Source organism: Phocoena sinus, chromosome 17 (assembly GCF_008692025.1).
Source record: "Phocoena sinus isolate mPhoSin1 chromosome 17, mPhoSin1.pri, whole genome shotgun sequence".
Classification (NCBI taxonomy): Eukaryota; Metazoa; Chordata; class Mammalia; order Artiodactyla; family Phocoenidae; genus Phocoena; species Phocoena sinus.
In genome coordinates this window covers 72,139,163-72,159,885 of record NC_045779.1, presented here as the reverse complement: position 1 = coordinate 72,159,885, position 20,723 = coordinate 72,139,163, and the positions used below count along the sequence as shown (strand labels likewise).

The window sequence follows — 20,723 nt, the reverse complement described above, 5'->3', positions numbered from 1 at the left end:
TCTCTACCTGAGGCCCTGCACCTCAGGTGGAGTTCACAGCAGCCATCCCTTGTGATCGCGGGGAGAGTGAAACGAGAGCACTTGAGTGTCTGGCACTCAATACATTTTCATTCTTTTGTTTTTATGTTTTGTTTTGTTTTTCTGAAAATATGCCAGTCCTTCTAGAGCTGGTGCATCATTTTTTTTTTTTTTTTGATACGCGGACCTCTCACTGTTGTGGCCTCTCCCGTTGCGGAGCACAGTCTCCGGACGCGCAGGCTCTGCGGCCATGGCTTACGGGCCCAGCCGCTCCGCAGCACGTGGGATCTTCCCGGACCGGGGCACGAACCCGTGTCCCCTGCATCGGCAGGCGGACCCTCAACCACTGCACCACCAGGGGAAGCCCTGGTGCATCATTTTTGATGACTCCCCTGTCTAGGAATCACAGAGGAGAGGATAGATCGCCTTAGAGTCACAGTAAATAATTGGAGTAGCGGGCTAGCGATTCGTTTTAGCATCCTTCACACTCTTGGGTTGGATTGGCAGGAAATAGACGTTTACTGTGGCAGTTGGGACAGGTGTGGGGATCTGACTGATGACACTGTCATAGCTCCGTGCTTCCAAACTTTCATCATTGCCTTGCAGAAAATGTGCTGAGGTCAAGTTGCTTCATGCCCTAAGTTTTCACTTAACTTTCCAAGACTCTCTATAATCAATTGGCATTCCCTGACAGGGTCTGGGTTTTATTTCTGATCTTTGCAGGGCTATTTTTGGCCTTTGTGTGTGTGTATTTATTTTTCCTATGCCCCCCCTTTAAGAGACATATTGTGGAAGGAAACAACTAAATGTCTCTTGGCTCATAGGAGACATTGTGCCATTGTGTGTTGGCGGGAAAACTGTCTCTGAAAGCAGCGAGCCGGTTGACTGTGAGTGCAGCTCAGAGATCTCAAGAGCACACAGCTCTCGCTGTGGAGAGTGAAGGAGACAGGCAGAAAGTGGAGCTGGATAAAATGACTGTCTTTGGAAATGATGAGGTGTTTGGTACCACTGGAAGTTTTCATTTCCTTTTGATTAATTCCATGTAATTCTCCCTATCCCCACTTGGTTTTATTTTCGTCTTCACATCACTCCTCAAAAGATATCTTTGTGGGACTTTATAATTTCTTGTTTTGAGATAGAGGAATATGTGTTAAAATGATGATGTAATAAAAAGCCCACAAATAAAATGCAGTTTTATCAAAACGATGCTAGTCTCCTGAAACCAATGCAGGGACTCCTTGTCCATCAGCTGTGTTTAAACGGTGTCGCACTGTGACACAGGCAGAGCCATCAATTGCTGGGAAAGAGTCTCCTACCCCCAGGCTCAGGGGTTTGGGGAGGGTGTCGGTGCACAGCACTGCAGGAGAGGCAGGAAGAAGGCCGAATAGGCTGAGGTTTCTGCTCCGTGTAGGTTTCTGATGGAAGGCACATGGTGTTTTCCACAGAGTTTGGGTCATTTTCAGCGAGCTCTGGAATGGGGGCTGCTAGGGCATCTACTCGTGTTCTGTGAGTGTTTACCAGCTGGCTCTCCCGGGGCAGGGAGAAGGGAACCTGATTCATAGCATTTGCCAATTTCTGTGCCGTGCATATTTCCGCCAGGGCCAATTTTAAGCTTCCGGCGTGAGGTCGCTGAGCTGGGAAGAGATGGTTCCAGCGGCCCCAGCACACCTCTGGTCCTGGGGGCACAGGTGCTGCTTCCAGCTGCATGCCAGCTGGGCCCCATCAGGAGGCAGCAGTTCCCTCGGGCGCCAGTGCTTTTTGGCAGTTAGACTTGTACTCAATGCTACTTAAGTGTTTTATTCCCTGCTTATGTTTTATGTACTTCTCATATTTTGAAAGCAGATCAGACAATCTCTTGTTTATTCTTCTCAGCCCATCACTTGTTCATTAATATGGATTTGAGGTGTTTTTCCACAAAATACGCATTTTTCACATTGTATCGCTTCAGTGGGTCTGCCCCCTTTCCTCCTTTTAAAATGCCCCTGATGAAGCTAGCTCAGGAGCTGGTTCACTAAATCACAGGTTGTGAAAGGCATCCGATGCTTTGATGCTAAGTGTCACAAACTCTCAGCTCATTCCTGGAGCTCACGGTGGGCTAACGATGGGGCTTAGCGGGCTGGTCCTTTTCCGGTGACCTCAAGGCCCTCCTTCAAGTCGCCCCAGGCAGTTGGCACGAGCGGAGGGTTAGGAGCACAGACCCTGGAGGCGGGTCTGTGATCACTCTGGCCCCTGGACCAGTTACTTACCTCCTCGGAGCATCAGGTTGCAAAGACGAGATCTTATTCTTGATTCCAGACCACGCCTGACATGTAACAAGTACCTGATAAATGGTTCACATTCCCTATCGTGTTTATTCCCAAAGTCCTTCTTCATGGTGCATCTTGAGCCCCTCATGTGTGCCACACTGCGCAAGGCACTGGGCTGTGGTAGCGTTTTTGCCCTTCCTGCCTGGGTTGGAGCCAAAGGCTGGGCAGCGTCTCCGTGTTCTTATCCTCTAACAGAAAGTACACGTTCCTTTAAACAGGCCCCATGCTGCTCATGGGAGGAAAATCACCTGCTTCTCCTGGGTGGTGTGCCTTAACTCAGGCTCCCCGTTTTAGGGGATCATTGAGGAGGGGTAGGTAATTAAGATAAGAAAAGATGTGAGGAAGCGGACCAGGAGAAGGCTTAGTTTTGTCACATCTGCTAAGAGCTTTGCGTTATTTTGAACAATTGTATTAGAAAAGTGTAAATACGTGTACCATCCGTACCTTAGATGTACATTCACACCAGATTCAGGGAGAACGGTATAGAAGAAAATCCAGAAACTATCAGTTAACCCAAAGTCCTTTGACTTTTGGACATTTTTATTTTAAAATTGTTTTTATTAGGGCCTAGATCCCATACATTATTGGCAGGTGCTTCCAGTGCTGTGATGCTACACCGTGTTGTTGGTTGTTATTTTATATGTTATCTTCTCTCTCACGAAGCCCTGTGGGGTTGCCGTCATCATTTCCATTTTAAAATGAGGAAGCGTAGGGAGGGAAAAGGACCGGCCCCGGCCACAAAGTGAGCCGGTGGTCAAGCCAGACCGGGGTCCTGATTCAGAGTCTGGCTTTCACCACGGGTGTGCTGGATCTCACATGCCAAGATTTTGAGGAGTGTGTGAGGGGACCAGGAGGGATGGGGGAGACGTTGCTTAAGCTCTGTTTACCAGTTCCTCACTGGGGTTTGGAACATCAGCCTGGCTTATAGTCAAATGCGCTTGGTTTTTCCTCTGCAGTATTTCCCAAGTCCGATTTCGTATTTCACTTGTTAATAAAATGAAATTACTCTGTATCCACTTTCCTTTGATAATTAAGCTGCTTTTGGTCCAGTTACCCTTGAGTGCCTGTATTAGTTTCTTATTGCTGCTGTAATAAATGACCACAAACTTGGCGGTAGTTTAAAGCAACACGGATTTATGATCTTACCATTCTGAAGGTCAGGAGTCCAAGATGGGTCTCACAGGCTGAAGTCAAGTTTGCTAACAAGTCTGTATTCCTTCTGGAGTCTCTAGGGGAGGATCTGTTTTCTTGCCTTTTCCAGCTTCTAGACACTGCCCACATTCCTTGGCTCGTGCCCCGTCCTCCAAAGCCAGCAGTCTTTCTCGGGTTACGTCACTGGGATCTGCTCTCCCACTCCCCTCTTAGAAGGACCCTTGTGATTACATTAGGCCCATCCAGAGAGTCCAGAATAATTCCCCATCTCAAGATCCTTACGTGAATCCTGCCTTTGAGATCTCTTTTGCCATGGGAGGTCGCACAGTCACATGTTCCAGGGATTAGGATGTGAATATCTTTGGGGGGCCCATTGTTCTGCTGACCTCGCTGCCTTTTATAAGGATACAGGCGTTAGCATTTTTACGTTGGTAGTAGAGAAAACCAAGACCCAGAGAATTTAAGGAAGTGGTTCTGAGTCATGTGAGCAAGTACCAAATTCAGGTCTTCTGACCGTCCAGCCCAGTGTCCCATGCCATTCTGGGAGTTATATTACTGAAAACGAAATGGAATTTTCCATAATGTCAGCCACTGCAAAGGAGTGCAAGTAGTTTAATGCTCAAAATTCCTCCAGAGTATACTGCATCCCCAAAAGAACAAAGGGTTCCACGATGGAATTTTAAAATTGCTCCTGAAATTCTATCCTTTGGCCTGGTTTGTCTTTGCTCAGGAGGAATTTGCGACGTGGGCGGTGGGGGGATGTTTAGGGTCTTATGGTGCACACTTAATATCAGTGCTGCAAGCAAATTCACCAGGCCTGCCCGTGACCTTTACTGAGTGTGGCCCTAAGCATCTAATGAATTGAAATGGAAATTAATATTTCTCAGCTTTAATGTCAATTAACTGGCATAGTTACACCTTCGGTCTAGATTACATATTTCCGTTCGTTGTTCTTTAATTAAAGCCACCATGGCAAAGGTGGACGTTTTAATTAATGTGGAGGCATTCTCATATTAATTTTCATTGAAACATAATATAAGGATGTTTTCCTCCCTAAATTAGTTTCTGTTAAAGAATAGCCCAGAAGGAACCTTCAATTTCGTTTTAAAGCCTAAATTTTACCTTAGGTAGTTTGCTTGTGTTCATTGCCTCGTATTAAGTCTTTATAGAAGCAATGTCAGCTTAACCAAAAGAAAAGGTAGTGGTCCTCATACCTTGGAGGGTTTTAAAAGATGATTGTAGGAAAAGATTTCATTTTAGATGATTAATAAGCAGTAACAAAGAAGGTTAAAAAGTAAGTTTAATTATCCTCTGGGCAAGAAAGAGCAAGCCCACTTGATTTTGCCTAAAAAAAGAGTGCAGTGTGTTTGAGTTTCAGAAAGCAAGCATCTGTTTGAGCTGCCTCTTCTGTAGAGTGTTCTGGTAGTTCAGAATTGGTGTCTGTTGCTGGCCTTTGCGCTGACTCTGGTCCCTGTCTCTGTTGGACCTGCTGTGCTCTCCTGTGCCCTCCCGGCATGGGAGGCCGAAAGTTGAAGGGGCTGTGCTGTCGGCCACCTGGGTTGGCTTCCGTTCCTTCTCATGACTTTCTGGGGAATTGCCCACCACCTCAGGTGATAGACAGGAAACCCCGGTTACAGAACGGTGCTCTCTGAGAGTCACTGACATGGAATTGATTCAGGAGAGCTAGCACATCCCAGCTACATCTAGGAGATGCTTAAATTAGGTGATGTGTACCATGAGATGTGTCTAGTTCTTATATAATTTGTTGACACCTTGTCACGAGGACAGAATTCCTCTCCCTCCCTCCTTAGTGCCCCAGTGAGCAAGAAATAAATACTGACGCTGGGAGGGCACAGGGAAGCACAGCAGGTCCAGCAGAGACAGGGGACCGGGTCAGCAGACAGACTGACAACAACAGCAGGTGTCCTGAGAAGAGAAGGAGCTTGGGGAATGCAAAAGACAGAGAAAGGCGAGGATGGGGGTGAAGGGGAGGGGACAAGCCTGGAGAGGGAGGCAGGGACCAGGCTACTGGGGTCACAGGCCACAGCAAGGAGCTGGGGTTTTATTCTGGGTGTGATGGGAAGGCAGTAGAGGGTCTTACACCTATGTGAGATGTAATTTTGTTCGAGTTTTTATTTGTGTGCTGGGTGTAGAGCAGACAAAACAGTGGCTGCGGGGAGACCAGTGGGTGCCTGGTGGTCCCATCTCACTGCCCCGGCCAGCTGAGGGTGCACACCTGAGGGTGCCAGCACTTAGCCTGACTCTGGCCTGCTAAATGTCTGGTAGATTTGGAGGCCTGATGCCGGGACTACAGTTAGCCTCCTGAGGGGCTAGAGTTTGCTTCTGGAAGCACAGCCTGTTAAATCACTTTGCTGTACGCCTGAAACTGACACAACATTGTAAATCAACTCTACTTCATATAAACAGACAAATAAATAAGTGATTTTTGTCCAGCTCCTAATTTAGTTGCTGCTTCTGATATAATTTTAGAAAGATAGTCTTTGTGTGAGTTTGTGTGTCGGTTTTTTTGGTTTTTCTTTTTTTATCCTACAGTTTTATATTGTCTTAACGAAAGCATCCAGATACTTCCTGGAACATGTGTAAGATTTAATCAATTAAATAAATAGTGACATTTCAGGATGTGACCAGCTTTTTCATGTGTCCTTTAGCGGGATATTCACATGGGAATTTATATCACTGTCTCCCCTTCTGATGTGAAGGAGACTGAGAATCTGGCCCTTGGTCTTAGTGTTTTAGGATGAAGGGGATTGAGAAAAGCACCCATTGTCCTTCAGTTATTTTTTGCTTTCCAAATGATTTGTTATTTTCGAATAAAAACATGGAAAAATCATTTAAGCTGTTCAGCCACTTGGCCAAGGGAATTATGTTACTCATCTTAATTCTCTCTGGCACCTAAAATATTACGTATGTATTAGGCTCACTGCAAATTCTCATTTAATAAGCGAAAAGAAATGCATTAAGTTTTAAACCTTTGCCCTGAAAAACACATATACTGTTTGCTATTCTGTTTAATATTAAGGTAAGCTTGGATTGAAAGTGAGTACTGGAGACAAAAAAATACATCCCTTAGATTTGAAGCATTTGAATGCAAGGCAGAATTCATGTGTTGTGAATGCATCTTTTTACCTGTGTCTGTGCTTTCAGGTTGTTTGAAGTGTCCTGTGTGCAGCTTCGTTTATGGCACCAAATGGGAGTTCAACAGGCACTTGAAGAACAAGCATGGCCTGAAGTTGGTGGAGAACGAAGGAGATCCCAAGTGGGAGGTACTTTTTAAAGCATGGTATCGATTGTGACTTTCCTAAACGCGGATGACAAACCAGGCAAGCCCAGTGCAGTTCCTCAGAGCAGTGGGTTTTCTGGTTGGGAAACTTGGAAATCTTTTCAAACCCTGTCTCATATCTGAGGGGTACCACTGGGTGAGAGCCAGGCCACGCATGTGACTTCTTACTCTGCGTTGCGTTTAGGCTGGTTTGTGAACGTCTGTGTTGGACTCGTGGATATTTTCACTTCTGTTATCACGAATTCAGAGTTTCAGAAGTTGCATCTGAAAGCAGAATGCACACAGGGCATATATTGGCAGTCCTCACCCAGAGGGCAGGGCAGGGCCCATTTGCTGCTTCTAGGCCCTCCTCTCCTTCCACCTACCCGTCACCTTTGTTTTCCCCTCAGGTGTTGGAACCAGTTTCCTGACTGAATTATATAAAAGCCAGTAGCTGTATTTTAAAAGCCAATAGTTGTTTCTCTTTTCAGGTACCAGGGGTCACACCAGATTGCAGTTTACCTTAGGCAGAGTTTCTCAAACTGAGTCCTGCTAAAGTTATGACCCGGATAATTCTTCGTGGTAGAGGGCTGTGCTATGCATTTTAGAATGTTTCGTAGTATCACTGACCTCTGCCCTCTAGGATCCATTCACATACCCGGCTGTGAAAACCAGACTATCACAGACATTGCCAGTGTGCCCCAGGAGTCAAAATCACCCCCAATTGAGAACCACTTCCTGAGAACTTTCTAGGGCATTAGAGTATCCAGTGGGCTTACTCCAGTTAAGAATAAGGGCTTTGAAACAAATCCAACACCCCATGAAAAACAATAATACATCATGACAATGTGAGGAGTATTCCAGAATTCAGGGGAAGGGTTGTCCAGTAGGAGGGAATGTGTTAATGTGTCCATGTAGCCCGTCATAATGAGAGGACTAGGGAGAAAAGTGAAATGATCATCTTCATAGATGCAGAAAAGGCATCTATGAAAATTTGACAAAATTCAGCATCCATTGATTAAAAACAGTCAATAAAGTAGAATTTGATGAATACATCTTTAAGATGAAAAGCAACATGTATGTGTTTCAGCCCAAAAGCTGGCATCCTAGACTAGGGGGTTTCTTGCTAGAGTTGGGAACAGGATGAGGGTGCCCCAGGGGCTCTGGTTTTTAGCATCACGTGGGAGGCCTCAGCTGGTGTGCTGGACAAAGGCAGAGTAAATAGAGACATAAGAATCGGAAGAGAAGAAATAAAGTATCTCTGTAGACACAGGATTATGTTTTTGAAAGTCTGAAAGAATAAGTGAAAATCTACCACACACAATAAGCAGCAGATTAAAACATCAAAAATATACAATAGTCAATGAGTTATCTATAGAGAGAGCCTAGAGCAAAGGAACAGAGATTAAAAAAAGAGATATTTTACAGATACGAGAAGAAAACATAAGTGAATTCATTTATAAACTGGGAGTGTGGAGAACTTTCCTAACTGTAACTCAAAATCCAGATTCAGTTAGGGAAAAGACTGAAAAAAAATTGACCGCGTACAAAAATTTTAAAACTACTATGTAAAAGAACTGAAGAAGTAGAGGGGCAAATGCCAAAAAAATATTTTCAGTCATATCATAGAAAAAAGGGTGAATATCTTTACATTATAAAAGGCTTCTAGAAATACTGATGAAAAAGATTGACAGCCCAATGGGCGAAAGATAAGAAAGGTTCATAGAAAAAGAAATGCAAATGACCTTGAATATCTGAAAGCACGATCAACCTGCCACATAATAAATGTAAGTAAAACTTGACAGAGATAGAATTTCTTACCTAGTAGACTGGCAAGAATCCAAAAGTTTTGACAGCATCTCTGCTGGAGAGGCTGAAGGGAAATATGCACTCTCATGCATTGCTGGTGGGAATGCAAAACGATGTGACCTTTATGAAGGGGAATTTAGCAATATCTCTAAAATTACATATGTGTTTCTTTTTCCATTAACTAGATGATCCCACCGTTAGAAAATTATCCCAAAGTTATACTAACAAAAATGAGGAAAGGTGGGGCTTCCCTGGTGGCGCAGTGGTTGAGAGTCCGCCTGCCGATGCAGGGGACATGGGGTGGTGCCCCGGTCCGGGAGGATCTCACATGCCGCAGAGCGGCTGGGCCCGTGAGCCATGGCCGCTGAGCCTGCGCGTCCAGAGCCTGTGCTCCGCAACGGGAGAGGCCACAACAGTGAGAGGCCCGCATACCGAAAAAAAAAAAAAATGAGGAAAGGCGATTGCACAAGGCTATTTATTGCAGCACTGTTATATATGACATGTAGATAGATTGTGTGTGTGTGTGTGTGTGTGTGTGTGTGTGTGCGCACCAAGATTGATGTAGAAATAATTCCAGATATATGTGTATACACGGTTAGTATACATACATGTATTTCTTAGCTTTTTGTGCTTAGAGGGCCTAGAAGCAGTGACACGCCGCTGGCAATGAGCACACCTAGAATCCAGATCTTGGATTCTCAGGATAATCCAACAAAAGGAACCAGGGTCCCTTTGAAAAGTGGTTGATCCCAGGGCTGAGGCAGAAATTATGTAAGTTGACCCTGGAGCATTTTGCAGTACTAGAAAGTAACAACGTGCTCCACAAAAATAAGATGGAGGCGTGTCAAAAGGACACACGAGACAGCCCAAAGAGTTCCTAATGGGCCAGAGCTGGAACAATTTGAGTAACAAAGTAACTCATGATGGTATTGGACTAAAACTGAAAGAATAGAATAAATATCTCTGCATTCATACTGACATAAATAAATGATTGAATAAATGGTGGAGAAGGAACAGTTCTTCCCTGCAGAAGAATGCTGATTAATAAATGTAGAAAGAATGAGGGAAATAGAAAATCACCATTGGAACACCACAGTAATGATTGCAGCAGGCAAGATCCATTGATGAATGCTAGAACTAGTAGACAGAAGTTTAAGGAGAAATACAGTATTTATGTAGCCTCAAAGTATCTCCCCCTAAATAATTAATTATAGAGGGAAAAGTAGTAACTTTACAGTGGAGACGCCTGGCAGACACCACCTTAACCACGTGATCAAGGTCAGCATCCTCAGTAGTAAGACGTAGTGACTTCATGTACCCCCTGATATGATGTGATCAGAAGGGCAGTCACCTCGTGGTGCTCTTCAAAAAATCCTCAGCCTCCACCTGATCATGGGAGACCATCCGATGTATCCAACTGATGTGATGATGTGGATGGCCAGATGCCGGACCAGTTCTCTTCAGGAGTGTCTGAAGGACTGTCAGAGGTTGGAGGAGACTTTGGAGTTGTGGATGCTCAATGCACTGTGGGGTCCTGGATTGGATCCTGGAACAGAAGAAGGATGCCAGTGGAAAAGCCAGTGGAATCTGGTATTGTACCAATGTTGATATCTTGGTTTGATCATTGTACCATGGTTACAGCAGATGTCAGTATTAGGGGAAGTGGGATGAAGGGTATGTGGGAAGTCTCTGTATTTTTTTTGGAACTCTTTTGTAAATCTAAAATTATTTCAAAATAAAAGTTATAAAAAGGGAGGAAAGCACAGGTAGAAAAGGCAGGGAGATAAGATGGAGAGGGTAGGAAAGAAGCTAAACTTGTCTTAGCAGAGACCAACTGTGCAGATTTGACTCTGGAACTCTGATATAAATATAAGAAATACATTTCTTATGTAATAATAAAAACAAAATTACACTTTAAAAAGCTAACCCTAAAAATTGAGAATAGAATGAAATAAAGTATCTGAACTATATATCAAAACGATGGCAGAACTACATAGAGAAAGACTATTTCAAGAGACTTTAAGATAGAAATTTGATTGTTCCTCCCTAGTGGGATATAACCTAAGGGCAAAAAGAACTGCAAAAAAAGTACTGTTTTCAGTTATTCCACCGTCAGTGGTAGGGTTGATATTGTTACTCCAAGGCTGTTGTTAGTGTTTACAGACTGGCGTGAAGCACATCAAGTGTGTTTAAATCCATGAGTTTATAATGATACTGGGAGAAAAATCCTTAGTCACCTTTGTAGGATATTAGGGAATCAACTCTATTTTGATAAATAAAACTCTGTTTTGGTAAATAAAGGCTCAGAATCAAACAGTTTTTCTACCTCATCTAAATAAACTATATCTCAGGGTAACCGAGTGTTTGTGGAGAGACGTTTTTTATAGAAGTACTCCAGCTAACAAATGAAGATTTACAGTATTGCCATTTTGCAACCCTCCACTGATGTCATGCCAACATGGCAAAAACAGAGACACTCAGACATAGTGTCTCCTGATGGAAGCACACTGTGTTACCCGTGGAGCCTTCTTGCCAGAAAGGGAACTGATACCTAATTAAGCTTCTGCGTCTGACTTCCAGTTTACAGGAAATACAGTGGACAAGGGAACATATTCAATGATTCCATGTTGGTGCAGTCAGCAAAAGCCAGACTGTTGGAAACTCTGAAGGCAAACGACCACTTTTCCCAACACAACTATAAGCAGGGGAGAAAGAGTGGAGGGAGAGCCTATAAATACAAGTCTTATGAGACTTTTATCAGTCAGTTCTAATATATGGATTTCAATAACTTACTTAAATATGATTTGTAGAACAAGTTGTGAAAAAATGAGGTAATTGGGGAAATTAGAACACCATTTAGATACGCGAAGATTTTAAGGAACTACTGTTAAGTGCTTTTTTTTTTTTTTTTTTTTTTTTGTGGTATGTGGGCCTCTCACTGCTGTGGCCTCTCCCTGTGGAGCACAGGCTCTGGACGCGCAGGCTCAGCGGCCATGGCTCACGGGCCCAGCCGCTCCGCGGCATGTGGGATCTTCCCGGCCCGGGGCACAAATCAGTGTCCCCTGCATTGGCAGGCGGACTCTCAACCACTGCCCCACCAGGGAAGCCCTGTTAAGTGTTTTGAGTGTGACGGTGGTGTTGTAGTTATGGTTTGAAAGAGTTTTACCTTTTACAGATACATTCTAAAATATTTACAGATAAATTGATATGACATCCACATTAGCTTCAAAATCAGAGGACAGCTGTGTGGAGTGCACGGGGAGAGAGGCAAAGCAGGACTGGCCACGAGCTGATGATTGTTGAGATTGGGTGATGTGTGCACGGAGGTTCACCTCTCTGTCTTGTGTATGTTTGACATTTTCTATAAGAAAATTTAAGGAGTATGTTAAAGCACTGTCTATAAAACGCTGGGGTTACTGTCTAGTCCCCAGTAGGCCTACAGTAAATGGCAGCTGCCATGGTTATTGGAGGTGATGGTGTCACCAGCATCAGCGTCACGTCCTCATCTGTGGGAAGCAGTCAGGCCTCTGGTGTTCCAAGTTCATACTTGCAAGGATTTGCTCTCTGTTACACATAGACATTGGAATGCCAGTTCCTGACGTAGAGCACCATCTCTCCTGGCCAGTTGGTGCTTTCGTTAGTGCAGTCATGGCGCTCTCCTCTGGAGGTCTCGCTCCTTACAGATCCTGACACCTTCAGCAGAATTGTGACTCAATAAAAATAGTTGACACCAAGCCACGCACTAGACTCCAGAAGTGAGACAGTAGAGCAGCTAAGGAGCTGGGCAGGGGGTGGTCCCCGTGTGACGACAAGCTGCCTGTTAACAGCAGCTGGGCTGTTGCCAGCCTCCCAGGAATGCCCTGTAAAGCACTGTCCTTCCCACAGATGGTTATTACAAAGAGTACCCCAAAGAGGGGAAGCCAGTCCATGCCCATCCTGTTCATCACAGGCTAAGCCATTCCTCGGATCCAATCAGTGTTGGCCACTATGTTGCTTAATGGTACTTAAAAGGAAATATGCTTGTTTGTTCATTTATGCATTCATCAGACGTTTATTGGGTGTCTACTAAATGTCAGGCTGGAAATGCCTAAATGAACGTGACCACTTGGCTATAAAAGAATAATCACATTGTATTCTGAACCTGTGTGAGTAACTGGTAAGTGCTTATAGAGAGTGATCGCTTTGGCTCCTAAAAATTGTATGTAAAATCCCCTTTTTGTTCTTCTTTGTTGGTGACATCCATGTTTCCTGCCTTGCAGTTCCAGAAGGAGGTGATTATCAATATCTAGTTCTTGTGAAAATTCCGTCCCACCTCTTCTCTCCTTAGGTATAAGATACCTGTGAATGTCTCTTTAGCTTCTCGTACTCTCGTGAGTCCTGATTTTGCACAGCTGTATTTTCTCTGGTCAGTTGTATTTCTCATATCCTTCCTATAATCGGAGCAGCATGGTAGCTAAGATTTGCTGAGATCTCGCTCTGTGCCAGGACCCGTGCTCGAAGCTTGCCGAGTGTTATGTGATTACCCATCCTCTCCTCCCTTCCACCGTCACCACTGCTGTGCCTTCCTCTCGGCCTTCCTCACAGCAGGACGCCCGGGCACAGGGGAGATAAGGGCGGTGTTGGTGGCCATGGGAAGAGCAGAGGAGACAGCAGAAGGGCACACACGAGAACCTCTGAGCGTGTGTCATCTCTAGTTATGAACAGCATACTCTGTTCCCTACGGCAAGAACGTGTTGCAGGAAGCTTTCCACCGACGCTGGTTTTAAAAAGTCTCGGCACTTGCAAAGAGAAGTTTTGTCTTTGGGAAGTAGGTTTTTACTGGAGCACTGATTTCTCAGGGGTGCCTGCTTAATGAGCTGCTGCAAAAGCGTTGCTTATGTGCATTTGTTTTGTCTTAATCCATTATCCTGGGACTTCTGGGTAATAGGTGATCTTCTAGAAGGTCACATGGATGATGCTGTGTTTTTATTTAGCCAGCAACAGAAACTCCGGAGGAGCCCTCCACCCAGTACCTGCATATCACCCAAGCCGAAGAGGACGTCCAGGGCACACAGGCAGCGGTGGCTGCCCTCCAGGACCTGAGATACACCTCAGACAGTGGTGAGAGCGTGCCCCCTGCCTCCCTCTGACACCTCAGAACGGGTCTTTGATAGACACGCTGCGTGAATGACTTTACGGATGAATTCCGTCTGCCAGTTGGTCTCCTTCCACCGCATTCTGACCACGGGCGCGGTCCCATTGTCAGGCGTGGCGGTAGAGCTCTCCTGCAGTGTTCTAGAACAGGGCCCCAGCCAAGGTGGTGCCGCCTAACAGGGTTGCCGGGTGTTCACACGTAGGATCACCTCTCAGAGCAGGGAGAAGCAGGTCCTACTGTCCTCACTTCACAGATGTGGAAGATTGCCTCCTTGTAAACGGCTGGCTGAGGATCGTCCACGTGTTGGGTGTTGGAGCTGGTCTTGGAATCGAGGTCTCCTGACTTCTTGTTGGGACTGCCCACTTCCCAGTTCTTCTGAAAAGCCCCAAGTCAGGATTTTTATGTCAAATGTCATCAGTTTCAAATGTTCGATCAATTTGAGAAAACAAACCACTGTGCCAGCCTAGTGGCAACTGGGGCATTGTGCTTAGAAAACATTTTCTTGATGCTCTTTTCCAAACAGGAAAGGAGTACGAGTTTATATAATGTACCACAGCCCTCTGGGTATTTGGGGGACAGAGGTCAAGCAAGTGGGATTAGAGGAAGCATTAAGTGAAGTCAGCTGGTGATGGGAGACAGGAAATTGCCATTTCATCCAGCTCTTACATCCCTGACCCCCAGGTTGTAAGAAGGGTGCGCAGAAAACCCCTTGGGGCCGGTCACTTTGGGGAAGATTCATTGCCGGTGCTGTGCTCACCGGGGGATTCGGGAGACAGCTCTGCAGCCTGTGAGAGAAGCAGGCTCTGCAGGTGGGGCGTCAAGGTGCCGGCTCTTGGTGCGGTTCCCAGAGCTGACGCCACGTCTCAGTGCGTGTTTCCTTCCTCACGTCCAGTGACTTCAGCGATTGCTCAAGCCCTGCCAGGACAGCCTGTCCATCTTCATCCCCACCAGCGCTCACTCACTCACTCCTTCAGCCCTCGGCATCTCCTCCTGGCTCTTGGGAAACACGGCAGACTCTGCAGCTCGGCATTCGGGCCACCTGCTCTAGGCCCTGGCCTCCCTGCGCTGCATCTCTGGCCACCTTGGAGCCGTGCCCTCCTGGGCCAGACTGCCGTTCTCGGCGTGAGCTGTGTTTCTCACCCACACGCTCCTGTGACCTCTGGGGCCTGGTCTGTTCCCCTCCCCGCACAGCACTTTTTCTGGCGAACACGTCTTCGTCTTCAGTATTCAGATGGCGTGTCATCTCCCGGGAGCCCGCCTGACTTTCCCACAGAGCCCCCTAGTCGCCCCCCTGATATGGAGCCGACCAGGGGCTGTATGATTTGCTTACGGTCTGTCTCAGTCACCTGTGAGCCCGGAAGGGATGGGGGGAGGCAGCGTTAGATCTTGTCTGGATCCCAGCTGTCCCCAGCCTTTCTGGCACCAGGGCCCATTTCTGTGGAAGACAGTTTTTCCAAGGATGGGGGGAGGGGATGCTTCCGGGATGATTCAAGCGCATTGCATTTACCGTGCACTTTATTTCGATTCCTGTTACATCAGCTCCACCTCAGATCAGCAGGCGTTAGATCCCGGGGCTTGGGGACCCCTGCTGGATCCCACTGGGAACCATGTTCCTGGCTGACAGTTCGGGCTTGATAAATGGTCATTGAGGGAGTAAACGGATGAGGAATTAAAATCTTATTTCAGTACATTTTTTAAGGTCAGTGTTTTGTTTAGTGTTTAGATGTTTAGAGTGGTTGGCTGCCAGGCAGAGTTGAAACCCGCCTCCCCGCTGAAGGAGAGTGTGTGTGTGGGTGTGAATAGGTGTGTGTAGGGGATGCTAGGCTGGTGCATGGTGAACAGGTGCTAATGTCATTGCCTCAGTCGTATGCCACGTCCTACCCTCTGTGTAGAACACATTGAATTCCCTTCCCTCATCACTTACTGATTCGCGTTGGAACGTGGCCTGAAGAAAGTCGTCCAGGAGTATGTAGACCTTGGTGGAGACTTCATGATATTATGCTAGCCTGGAGATCAGGTAGTAATTTCCCTCTTAGTGAAGTAATGATGAGGGTCAGAGTGCTGTGTTCCGGAGAGTCACAGATGGCCAAGCAGATGGTGAGAGCTGAGTGAAAGGGTACACTCAGTGGCTGCCCTGATGATATGGATTACAGTCTTTTGAGATGATTAAAAGAGAATCCTCAGCTTACATTAATTTAGAATTCTGAAGCCCACTGGTTGATGACTGAGCACCCTTTGGTGCTCTGCCGCATCCTGTGTAATGTATCTGGCACACGCGCTCTGACCACCTCCCATGCCTGTGCTCAAGGAGGACCAGCTCTGTGGTTTGACGTCATAGCTGGTGCTTCTCAGGAGTTTCTGTTTTGAGAGGCAGTCCTGTATCAACAAGTTTGGATTCAGAACATCTGGGCTTGAGCCCTGGCTTTGTGACGTAACTGACCCAAGGGCCTAAGACAATCCTCTTCCATTTTTTTGCAGTGAGGTGACTGATCTATGAAGTGGGGATAATAGTGTCACAATGTCGTCTCCTCGCAGGTTGTTTGGAGTTTTGAGATGTTCTTATAGAGACTGCATTGTCGGCTGTGAAGTACCATGCACATTATTTCTGTGGTCAAAATGAGCACTTACTGAGAACCCGTGCGTCCCTGGAGAAGGCACTGCGCGAGAATGGCCTCTGCTAAGGGCTGCTTTTGCGCTCAGTGACCTTCACCACCCACGGCCTTACCGGTCTCCTGTTTGCTTCTTCCTGGCAAGGTGACCGACTTGACCCCACGGCTGTAAACATCCTCCAGCAGATCATCGAGCTGGGCACCGAGACGCACGACGCCACTGCCGTTGCCTCGGTGGTTGCCATGGCACCCGGGACGGTGACTGTCGTGAAGCAGGTAGGACCTTGCCCTCCCCGTTAAATACTGTCTCCTTGCGCTGACACACACCCTCTCTCTCCCCTGCCCCCTCAGGTTTTCAGGGCTTTAACCTGTCTAAGGTGGAATTTGGAATGAAAGCGGTCTAGTCTCATGCGGTTTCTTCTTACCATCATGGGATTGTATCTGCGGTAGCGCCATATGTGAGGCTGTGTTGTAGGGGAAAGGTGTAGTATATTTCAAAAAGTTCTGGAAACTTGATTCATTTCCTTTCAATGAAAGGCATCCCAGAGTGAAACGAGCGTGATATGGATGCATTTGGACGCATCAATGGTCAAAAGCAGCCTCGGTCCCTAAGGCCGGAGTCTGTGGAGCAGGGCCACTGGGGGAACAGCCAGGGAGGCCAGGAGGGACTGGCCTCTTAAGTGTTAAACATCACCAGACGGAATCGGCGCAGGATGACTGAACTAAACTGATAGGAAGAAGATGGCCAGTGTTTGAATAAAGGTTACTCTAGTTAATTGTCATACTGTTTGGTTCATTTCCTCTCCTTCTAACCTCAGGGGAGACTTTGCCATCTGTCAGGATGCGGCGTGTGTAATAATCAGATCATCCTTTGTATCTGTCTGTACCTCTCTCTCTACTCTCTCCTGCTTCACTGTACACAAGATTTGAGCTGGCTTAACACAACTACTTAAAAAAGCAAGAACAACAGAAAGCACATCAGAACCAGGGCAGACCCCGGGTGTGTGGTTTAGAATCAAAGCTCACGTTCATGGAGGAGGTTGAATTGCAGAGCACAGAGTTTTACACGGTTATCCGTCTTCCAGTGATTCACTCAGGAAGCGTGTAGTTAAGTGCCCGCAGTGTTCTCATTGCTGGGGTTCCAGGAGAGAACCGATGTTTGCCATCAAAGTGGTTGCTCTCCTGGGAAAAAGATAAGTAAGACAGAAAGGCTGTCAAATGGTGAACGGGAGCAGTGGAAAAAAGTAAAACGAGAAAGGGGGAGGGGCGTGGGCCGAGGAGCCGGGGTGTCGGGGGCTGTTTTATGAAGGGCTGCTGGGGCAGCTGTCTGACATCTGCTCACAGACCTGGGAGAGGTGGGCGTTACTAGAATGATCCAAGTTCTGCTGTACGCTTGGTTCCGAATCTGAAAACAAAAAACAAGAAGCGTGAAGCACTTAACAGCGGAAGAGGTAAGTTTTTCTTGGCAAGTAACTAATAATCTCTTAATTCGGCTCTCGCATCCCTGAGTGACATGTCCCCCGCGACCTGCCTTTGATGACTCGGTGGACTTCCCAGGGCTGTCCCCATGACCGTCCCCCCAGGTGTGCCCGGGCCACAGCACAAAGCATGAAATTCAGGCTGAGCAGTTCGCGGGGGAATTAGTACATATGCTGGTTCACCTCTGGGTTTCTGGATCCACAGACAAGACTTGGCGCCTCTAGATGAACGTTTGGACCACGTGGTCTGGAAACCCTCCTCCATTAGTATGCTTTCTGTCAACGAGACCCTGGACAGAAGTCAGACAGGACAGTAGGAGTTTGATGTTTCAGGCTGCAGGGGCCTGGTGTTCTGCACTGTTTGGGAACAGACTCTTACACCTCTAGGCCAGACACTCTTGCAGCTCTTCTTTGTATTTATTAGACTGCAATCTTCAGATTGTCTTGTAAATCTCTTCTGAAACTCCCGGCACTTCAGGAAGGGTATAGGAGAACTTTGGGTGTTTCGTACACGCCAAATCCTTTAGAGAATTGCAGGGAGGCGCCACTGATTGTGACTCGTATCTTCCTTCTAGGAAGTGGATTGATTTGCTGTTACTTAGAGACGTGATTTATTGCGTGTCGCAGGCGATGCGGTGATACATGAGGGTGCGGGTGAAGGGTACAGCTTAGATGTGCTCTGAGACGCTAGAGTGACAGCATGACAAGGGATAAGGCAGGTGAGCCTCTGGCGCAGCCAGTGTAACCAGGTGTAAAGTGCTTGCAGTGGCAGAAAACAGTGGCACCCTTCAGTCTCATGGTTTATTGGGAAACACAGGGCTGAGAGGAGTGTCACTGTTTAACACAGTCTTGAGTAACTGCGTTTGGAAATGTTCCCGAGGACGTGTGTCCTAGTCATTCTCCTGTCCACCTGGTTGGCACCTGGCGCACCGAGGCTGTTGATAAATGATGGATGGGAGATTGGATGAATGGACCGACGGGTGGGAGACGTCAGACGCCCACTCCAATGGCAAAGGGATTGCATTGTGTCAGGCTCTCCTAGGTGAAGGGATGCCCTCTGGATTCAGTTGTCTTATTTCAGTTTAAAGGTAGCTGTTTTTATTAGAGAAATGAATCCATTTCACCTTTTTTTGTTTTCGTTAAACTGTGGTTTAGGATTTTTCAGTAGAGAAATTATATCTGTTTATTGAGTGTCCTTAAGCCACTCAAATGTGGACCCTGGTGCACCTTTTGGGAAGCAGTCATGTTGTCCCTTCACCCTGTGGGGAGCCCTTGATGTTGGGGACTTCGTCCTTCTCCGGCTCAAGGTCTCACACATCGTAGTAGCTCAGTAAATGTTTATTAAGTAGGATGGAGTATGCTGTGGGCTTTATGTTGTGATTCTCCAATTATATCCTGTAGAAGAAATAGCAAGAACACATTGTCATAAAGTATGTACTATATATTGTAGAAAAAAATGATTTTAAATTACTATTGGATAGCATGTTTTGAGATCTTTTAAAAGTTTCCTATCTTATATGTACCTATCTGTCTATCTATATCTCTTCCAAAAGGCCAAAAATAAATTCTGGGTTGTATGTGAATCCATTCTGGATGTTTAAAACTTTCAAGATTTCTTTCCCATATAAAAAATTAGTTATATGCTCTGTTTATAATTTTTTCATGCTATATTAATGTAAATTGAAAACAATCTCACATATCAAAGTTTATCAGTGGTAACTGAAAGTTATTTATTAATCTCCAGTCTTTAGGGGTTCTCATTTTCTGGGATGAAAATACTAACAGGCCTGGTAGGTAGGCTGAGGGGATTGGAAAGCTAAGAGCTGAGGGTGTTTCTTAGGTTGTTTTCTTCTTAGTTTTTAATGAGACATGGGAAGGATTTGGCCCATAAGTCAGACCGTTTAAGTTTTCAGTTGGACACAGAAATGAGTCCTCAATGATTTCCCATCACTTCTCTCTTTCCCCAAGTGTCGCATTAAAAATAGATTCATGGGGATGGAGCATTTGGAAATGTTCAGAAAGAAGAAACCTTGAATGTGCCTCACCAGCCTGGCCTGAGAAGTCACATGACAACTTTGAATGCAGCTACTTGCGTGTTTGTTAAGACCAGTTTTCATTAAATAAGTTGGTTTCTTTTTTTCTTTTTCTTTAAAAAAATTTTTGCTTTAGGGTTTTATGAGGAGGAGACTTATATTTGATTAATAAAGCTGCCTAAGTAGGTTGAATGTAAGACGTACCAGCAGAGGGGAAATATTATCACAAGCATCTCTGAGTCAAAATTACTTATCAAAAGGAAAAGAAAGACCAGTGAAAATAACAACCACCATCACCGTTGGCTCATGGCTTAAATCACTCTGCTGTCCTCGTGGGTTGAAATTTATTTTAGAGACTGAAAGTGACATTTTACTGGAAATTCCCGACGTCCGTTTAGCAGACATTCACTGTGCAGCCGCAGTGTCAGTCCCTGGGGCGTCCGTTTCCTATCGCGGCTGCAACAAATCACCACAAACTCAGTGGCTTAAAACAACACAAATTGATGATCTTCCAGTTCTGGAGGTCAGAAGTCTGAAATGGGCTTCACTGGGATGACATCAAGGCGTCGACAGCTGCCTTCCTTCTGGGAAGAACCCCTGTCTTGCTTTTTCCGGCCCAGGGGCCACCCAGCATTCCTTCACTGCGGTTCCCTTCTTCCATCTCCAAAGCCAGCAAGGGCAGGCCCGGATCATCCCGCATCCATCGCTCTGACCTCTGCCTCTGTCGTCACATAGCCCTCTCCAAGTCTGACCAACCTCCTCCCTCCTTTAAGGACGCTTGTGCCTACCTTGGACCCACCTGGATAATCCAGGATCTTCTCCCATCTCCAGGTCATCGACTCAATCACATGGGCTAATGTCCACGTAAGGGAACCGTTCTCAGATTCCGGAGGTTAGGACATGC

General features: G+C 46.1%; 1 protein-coding gene across 7 annotated transcripts in view; it reads left to right on the top strand.

Annotated features, from left to right (window-relative positions):
* Window positions 1-20,723, top strand: part of ZFAT (zinc finger and AT-hook domain containing) — a 188,946-nt gene that overhangs the window by 142,649 nt on the left and 25,574 nt on the right. For 5 of the 7 annotated variants that reach the window (XM_032610134.1, XM_032610135.1, XM_032610136.1 and 2 more), the window contains 3 exons: window positions 6,642-6,760; window positions 13,539-13,665; window positions 16,454-16,584. In XM_032610134.1, coding sequence (XP_032466025.1) covers window positions 6,642-6,760; window positions 13,539-13,665; window positions 16,454-16,584 — 377 coding nt within the window. Of the gene's footprint in view, window positions 1-6,641; window positions 8,815-13,538; window positions 13,666-16,453; window positions 16,585-16,845; window positions 17,048-20,723 lie in introns of those variants that run through there. The other 2 variants (XM_032610138.1, XR_004346469.1) reach the window with 2 other exon arrangements.